This window comes from Manihot esculenta, chromosome 2 (genome assembly GCF_001659605.2).
Source record: "Manihot esculenta cultivar AM560-2 chromosome 2, M.esculenta_v8, whole genome shotgun sequence".
Taxonomy (NCBI): Eukaryota; Viridiplantae; Streptophyta; class Magnoliopsida; order Malpighiales; family Euphorbiaceae; genus Manihot; species Manihot esculenta.
The window spans coordinates 14,668,882-14,676,816 of record NC_035162.2 but is presented as its reverse complement, the minus strand read 5'-3'; the positions used below and the strand labels follow the sequence as shown (position 1 = coordinate 14,676,816).

Genomic DNA, 7,935 nt, shown 5'->3' with positions numbered 1-7,935 from the left:
CTATTCACGAGCCTATTCGCGAGCCTGCTCATGAACTCAGAAACGAGCCGAGCTCATGAGCCTTAACGAGCCGAATACTATGGAGCTCAAGTTTGGCTCGTTTACCAAACGAGCCTAAAAATTAAGCTCGAACTTGGCTCGTTTAGAAATCGAGTCGAGCTCGATCGAGTTTTTATCGAATCGAATCTCGAATAACTCACGAACGGTTTGGTTTATTAGAGATAGAGAGAATAAATTATTTTTATATAGTAAGCAATTGACTACCTTAAATAGTGATTTATTTATATAGTTAAACTTTATTTTCCTTAATAATTAAGAATATTCGCCTTAAAATATATTTTTTATAAGTATATTATAACTTAAAAGCTAACATTTGACAAGTAGATTTTTTTTTTCTCCAATGTAAACATAGAAACAAGTGGTGTGATTCAAATAAGAAAAACAAAAAATTGAAAAGTTTTGCATTAGCCTCTAGAAAATAATAACGACATAGTCTTTTTAAAAAATAAAATTAGATAAATAAAAAATAAAATAAAATATAAATAAAAGAATATAAAAGACAAATAATTTTGATAATTTTTTTTTTAATTTTTTGCCCACCTTCAACAAAAATTCTAACTTCGTCACTGATTACACAATATACAATATACTTACAATTAAAATTATAAAATGATTTAATATATCACTAAATATTAAGAAAAAAATAAATAAAAAATAATGTATGTATTAATTTTAATTTTACAAAATTAATATTAAAAGTATATAATATATTTTAAATTTATAGAAAAATTATTTATAAAATCAATTTTTTTGTTTAGTTTTAATTTAGTTTGGATTTGACATAGAATTAATTTTAAATAAGGAATTAAAATTAAATTAAAATAAAATAAAATAAATTGAATACAGTTTTAATCACCATAGTTTTGAATTTGATTGGGACCAAAACTCAAGCACGCAATTAGTTGAAGGAGGTTAAGATAGCACAAAAGCGTCGCCGTTTCATGCCTTGACCAGACCGCTCCCAGAACCCGGTCTAACTCAAACCCTGAACCATCCGGGTCCTACATCCGGTTCACATATACATTCCCACAAACGATCAATCGCCGCGCTTAAACCCTCAAAAACCTAGTTGCACACTGCGTCTCCTCTGATGCCCTTTCTCTCCCTCTCTTCTCCTCCGTGGCTCCGTCTTTGCCAGGCGCTTCTAAGCTCCGTCCGATCAGAGATTTTATTCCTTTTTTCGGACCTTCAGCTAATATATAGGTGGATAGAAAGGAGATTTTTGGTGTAGTTTTTGTTGTTCTATCCAACCGAAATGCTCGAAGCTGCTTACAGGAACAGCTCAATCCAGTGGAAGCCATCTCCTGTTGTAGCTCTAGCCACCAGCGCAGATGACTCCCAGGTCGCTGCTGCTCGTGAGGATGGCTCACTCGAGATTTGGCTTGTGTCTCCTGGCTCCGTTGGCTGGCACTGTCAGCTGGTACTTAATGTTTTATCTTTATGTATACATAGCAAGTGTTTATCTAGTCATTTTAAATTAATTAGTTGGTGTCTTGGCTGATTTGGTTTGTAGACTATTCATGGAGACCCTAATTCGAGAGTTTCATCACTCGTTTGGTGTCGAGATGGCTCAAAAGGATTGCCTTGTGGCAGGTTGTTCTCGTCAAGTATTGATGGTTCAGTTTCGGAATGGGATCTTTTTCACTTGAAGCAGAAGGTAAAGTTTTGCTGCTTTCATTTATTTCCTTGCATATAATAGTCTTCCATTAAGTAGTATTTTCTCTTCTCCACAATTTTAGAAATAAAGACTACGCTTCATTAGTAAGAAGTAGATTTTTTTACCAATAAATCCATAGTTGGCAAATCTGAAACTGAGCTTGTTAGTATATTTCAATGCAGTAATTATAGGTGTTCATTCTATTGGGTTATATATTACAGGTGAAAGATATGTTGGAAGAGCAATATTCATGCTATTTGGAAGCTGCTTTAATGAAATCAAGTTAGATATTTCTGCCATTGAATAACCTGTATTTATTTGTGTGCTTGCAGACTGTCCTAGAGTCAATTGCTGTCTCAATTTGGCAGATGGCAGTGGAACCTTCTAGTAATCCACCAAGTCAAAAAGATCTTAAACCCAAGAACGTTGAAAATGGATATTTAAATAATAAACAGAATGATACTGATGATTATCCATTCAGTGAAAGTGAAGATGATTCAGACTCTGATGAACCTCACGAGCAATCCGTTGTTGAGGATCCACGCGTAGCAATTGCTTGTGATGATGGCTGTGTGCGGATATACACTATTCCTGACTCAGATGAATTAATATATAATAAAACGTTGCCAAGGGTCAGTGGTGAGATTTCTTCACCTCCCCGACTTCTCTTCTATATCATTTCTTCTTCCTTTATGAAGAGCTCTTTACTTGTATAATTGCTTGCAGGGCGAGTTTTAAGTGTGGCGTGGAGTGCTGATGCAAGTAAGATATATTCAGGGAGTAGTGATGGGTAAGTTCCACCAAGGATGACTCTGCATATTTTTGTACTGTGATAGCTAAGCTCTGAGGTGCATGCTGTTATTTAATAGTTTCACCGGACTAGAAGAACTTGTGACATTTGCATTTTGCACTCTAGAGCAGCTTCTTCTTCCTTATTGTTATATTGAAGTGTATGATACCTTACAACGTCAGCCTTCTTGCAGATTTATAAGGTGCTGGGATGCTAAAGTGGGTCATGAGATGTACAGGATTACAGTTGGGCTTGGTGGCGTGGGTAGTGGACCTGAACTTTGTGTATGGTCCTTACTTGCTCTGAGGTAGAAATGGAAGCACTCTATGTGCTCTACGTGGCTTGGACTTGATATATTGAAGTCACTACTTTAGTTTTTCTGGCATTGCTGATGATCAATCATTGTCAATTTCAGATGTGGGACCCTTGTTAGTGCAGACAGTGCTGGTAGTGTTCAATTTTGGGACTCTCAGCATGGGACACTGTTGCAGGCACATTCTTCTCACAAAGGGGGTGTGAATGCTCTGGCAGCTGCTCCTAGTCATAACAGGGTGTTCTCCGCTGGATCTGACGGTCAGGTACAGCTTTTATTTAGAATAGAAACTTTAGTATATTATTCCTGTGGGACTGTTGCTTTAAGTAATAACAAACTCAATTCCTGGTTTGGAATACTCTTTTTGTTAGGTTGAGTAAATTTTGCTTATAAAATATCATTTTCCAGCATTCAGTTCCTTACATTTTCATTGTAGTTTGGAATGAAGTTGGGCATTCTGCTAAAATTGAGTGCTTCTGTTGGTAGGTTATTCTTTATAAGCTTTCTAGTGAGACGGTTGGATCTAGTGAAGATGTGTCTGCAAAAGTGATGAAGAAATGGGTATATGTTGGTTATGTAAGAGCTCACACGCATGATGTTAGGGCATTGACAGTTGCGGTGCCAATCAGTCGGGAAGGTCTGCACACGATTTAGTTTTAAACCATTTAGTTTTCATGTTACCTGCCTTGTCTCTTAAGTTTGTATTTACATCAAACATTTCAGGCATTCACACATTTTGTTGTTATAGGCTCTACATCTCCATGTTTATCAGTTAACTAAATTGTGTGTAAATTGGCAGATCCGTTGCCTGATGAAAAGGTAAAAAGACCTCGTAGTAGAAAGAGGCCCATTGATTTTAGTTATCGTAAGTGGGCCCATCTGGGAGTTCCCATGCTGATCTCTGCTGGTGATGACACAAAGCTGTTTGCCTATTCTGCCAAGGAATTCACCAAGTTCTCTCCTCATGATATCTGCCCTGCACCACAGAGAGTGCCTATTCAGTTAGTTCTTAATACTGTATTCAACAGGAATTCTTTGCTTCTAGTTCAAGGATCTTATTGGCTAGATATTCTCTGTGTTCGTGTGAAAAGTGGGATCATGCCAGATGCTGGTCCTGGCCCCTCTAGTGGTTATGCAAATACGGATTTGCTGGCTCGAATTAAAACTAAAGCATCTCGGAAGATCATATGCAGCACCATTTCTAATGCGGGAACATTGTTTGCTTATTCAGACCATGTTAAACCCAATCTTTTTGAATTGAAGAAGCATAGTGGCAAAACTGCTTGGGCTGTTAATAAAAAGCAACTTCCTCAGAAATTACCATATGCTCATTCCATGATTTTTAGTTCTGATTCTTCTAGGCTGATGATTGCAGGGCATGATAGAAGAATATATGTAAGTTTTTTTTTCCAATTCTTTTGGCATAGTTCTTTAATTTTTCTTTACTGTCTTTTATGTTTGACAAGTTTCATAATTTTAATAAGGCTTATACACTGAGCCAAGAGTAGGAAACTACCATTTTTCATGTTCTCCTCATGTTGCCCATGTGTTGGTATCTCTATTTATTGCATCAAAGACTTCATATAATCGAGTTTTGAGAGTTTGTACTGGCTGAATGCACTCATTCAAGGTTTTTATTTCACTTGAATTGAATTGGCTGTGTTAGAAGTTCTTTGGTTGCATGATGAAGGTTGCTTGAGTTTGTTCTAAGCCTAATTTGAGGTCTAGTTTGCTGGCTGCTATATGTCCATGAATTTGTTGTTATGAGTGTTTTTTTTTTTTTTTATGGAAATGAGCTTAATGCTTTTCTTTCTTTTTTTTTTTTGCAAAATTTTTTGAGCCCTAATTGCAGAATACTTTGTTTTCTGAATTAAAAGTAAGGTTGAAGCTGCGAAAAGAATTCCAGCTAGTCAGAAATAGGCTTAGTTTGAAATATGTTCATTCTTATTTACAACAATTGCTACAGGTTGTGGACGTGGGCAGCTTGGAACTAGTACATACTTTCACCCCTCAGCATGAAGAATGTGATGAGGAATTACCACCCACTGAGCCCCCTATAACTAAAATGTTCACCAGTGGTGATGGACAGTGGTTAGCTGCTGTCAATTGCTTTGGAGATGTATATATTTTTAATCTGGAGACGCAAAGGTATGGAAGCATACTTTTATTCTCAAACTTCACCTTTTCTTTTTGGTGTCTGTGATGATTTTATCTGTGGTACTTTTGGAAATAAGATTGACTACACTGTTAAAGAATCTGATTTGAATGGACACAGGTCTGAATAGCTTTTATGTACTCCTTCCATCCCATAATTTTTCCACATTCCTTTTGTACATTATGGTTAATGTGTAAATTAACTCTTATAACTATTTAATTTTATCTTATTTCCAAATCTCTCATAAATTGTTATTTTTCTAAATGAGTATTCAAAACATCTCTTGGTATTTAATAAAATTTAATCTTAGTATTCAATAAAATTTAATGTCTTTAAGATGGATATAATTGTAAGGTTAATAAATTGTCTTTCTTAATATGTGTGAAGAAGCAATGTAGACAAATTATGGGACGGAGTGAGTATTATTTAATCCAATTATGCCATTTATATTCTCTTTGATAGACTGAGGCCCCAGTGAAAATGTTTTTCAAGTTTGGGCTACATAGTATCCATGTCTTGTGAAACAACCTAGGGTCTGGCTACTTTGTTGATATTATTTATTGAACAAAAAAACTTTTGATATTTGAGACAAGATGTTTATAATGATGAAGATATTGAGGGAAGAATGGTGTGGTTTGGATGCCAGTAAAACTTAATAATTTATTTTATGATGCTTAGAACAATTAATTATGGGTTAAGATCCAAGTGTCCCCTTTTCCCATGATTATACAGTAGTCCATGTAGTCAAAACAAGATGAAAAACAACGACCTTTGGAATCAAGCAGAGTAAATCTCAAGTTTAAGTTCTATTTAATAAGAACAAAGTTGTCCTAAAAATTGCTGATCAATCCATATAAACACGAGTAGAAAATTCCAATATGAAGTTAAGGCTTGCTCTGTATTGCATCTTCAACTGGAAATTGAATCTGAACAAAAAATTTGACAATTATCGAAATCAGAAAAACAAAACTAAATCTCAAACGTTCAGAAGGGGTTGCAGTTTAGAAATTCCTATGAATTCTATGCTTTTTGCATTGCTATTCTGTATTTTTCTTTTTTCCTCACTGGAAATAATTAGTAATATTTTGTGTTTGAGCAACAGGCAGCATTGGTTTATATCAAGATTGGATGGTGCCTCTGTTACAGCTGGTGGTTTTCCTCCTCAAAATAACAATGTTCTTGTAGTCACCACCTCTTCAAACCAGGTTTATGCATTTGACGTGGAGGCAAAACAGTTGGGAGAATGGTCCATGCGGCATACATTTGTTCTGCCCAGGAGATACCAAGAATTTCCCGGGGAGGTTATAGGGCTCTCATTCTTACCTTTATCAAGTCCACCTTCTGTTATCATTTACAGTGCCAGGTGCTGCTCTCTTATTTGGTTTCTAAGTCTTTACATAGCAATTGTCTATTTTGTTAGTTTCATCAAAGTAGCTACACAAGAAATATATCAAAGCATCATTCTCACGACTTTGCAAGAATCCATTTCCGATATTATTTACTACCTATTCCAAATGATAATTCTAGTGCTGAGATTTTGCTTATGGTGTAGGGCAATGTGCTTGATTAACTTTGGGATGCCAGTCGATCGCGAGGAGGACAATGATTTGATAAACAGTCAGCATTCTCCATTCAAGAAGTTACAAAATACTCTTCTTAACGGGAAATTGAAGCGGAGGTTAAAAGACTGTCAAACAGAGGTTAAACATCCAAAAAATTTTGAATTTCTCGCATTCAGAGATCCTGTTTTATTTATTGGAAACCTTTCTGAAAATTCAATCTTGATTATGGACAAACCATGGATGGATGTGGTTAAGAGTTTGGATGCCGCTCCTGTACACAGACATATATATGGGACATAACTGCTGTGTTGTTGTCTTTAGTAGTTTACAGCCTCAGATGGGAGAATGCAGAAGTGGCAATTGATCCCAAAATTTTGACAATACTATAGAGTTTTTCTACACTGGATATTGGGTGAGTTTTGGTGGGGCCGGGGTTGAGATATTCCAGGGCATGTTGTCAATTGTATCACTAAAATAATTCTGACCTGTTAAAAAGTAGCATTTTTTTTTCTTTTAGCATATTTTTCTTTGTACCATTTTGAAATTCATATGTTTGATCAGTAAGTGCGTAAATTCCTTGCATTCAATTTCTTTGTTTCGCCATTTTTTGTTTCTTGGATTTTATTTTTATCACAATATTTATTTATGGAAATGCTATGGAGGCAAAGCTCCTGAAGGTGCCTTACTGAAAACAGATGGAAAAGTCCTAATATCAATCAGAACTGTGCGTGAGGGTTTGGTTGGTTTGTCGGTGTTAATGCGAATGTCTTTGGTCACATTGAGCCAATATCCAGACACTGAATATTGCTTGTGACAGTGCATAGAAAAGACATGTTATTTGAAGAAGGGATGGTGACAGTGCTCGCCGCCATCTGAGTCTCTCTGACGCAGGTAAACTGATTAGTTGAATTTTTATAAATATATTAAAATATTTCTAAAATTTTAAAAAATTTATTAATTTTGGTTTAAAAAAAATTAAAATTTTTTAAATATAAAAAGATTAATTAATAGTTATTTTTGTAAAATTAATAAATTAATTAATAAATAAAAAAATATTTAATAGTTAAAATTAATAGAATAATTAATTAATAATTTTTTAATATTTTAATATATTTTTTACAATTAATATAATGATTTTTCAAAAATAAAGTAATTGTTTGGAAGGTTCATACATTTCCATCAAATCAGTTATACGGGCTGATAAGTAATAAATAATTAATATATATATATAATATGAAAAAAATAAAATAAATAAAAGTAGCTAAATTTTTTTGCATTTATGGATTATAGTCGATACTTTTAATTTTATTTAATATAATTTTAAATATTAATTTTAATTATAGTAATAATTTTAATTGAAACATAAATTTTATAATGTGTAAAGTTAACATAAAAAAA

At 34.3% G+C, this 7,935-nt stretch overlaps 1 protein-coding gene across 1 annotated transcript; it reads left to right on the top strand.

The window, feature by feature from the left end:
- The first annotated feature begins 1,100 nt into the window (after positions 1–1,100).
- LOC110609029 (WD repeat-containing protein PCN-like) lies at positions 1,101–7,124 on the top strand. The gene is made up of 11 exons (XM_043954322.1): positions 1,101–1,480; positions 1,574–1,717; positions 2,050–2,356; positions 2,444–2,507; positions 2,701–2,814; positions 2,923–3,085; positions 3,307–3,457; positions 3,620–4,215; positions 4,787–4,968; positions 6,078–6,338; positions 6,528–7,124. The coding sequence occupies exons 1-11, from the start codon at positions 1,316–1,318 to the stop codon at positions 6,835–6,837; spliced, it is 2,457 nt and encodes an 818-aa protein (XP_043810257.1). The 5' UTR covers positions 1,101–1,315; the 3' UTR covers positions 6,838–7,124.
- Positions 7,125–7,935: the final 811 nt, after the last annotated feature.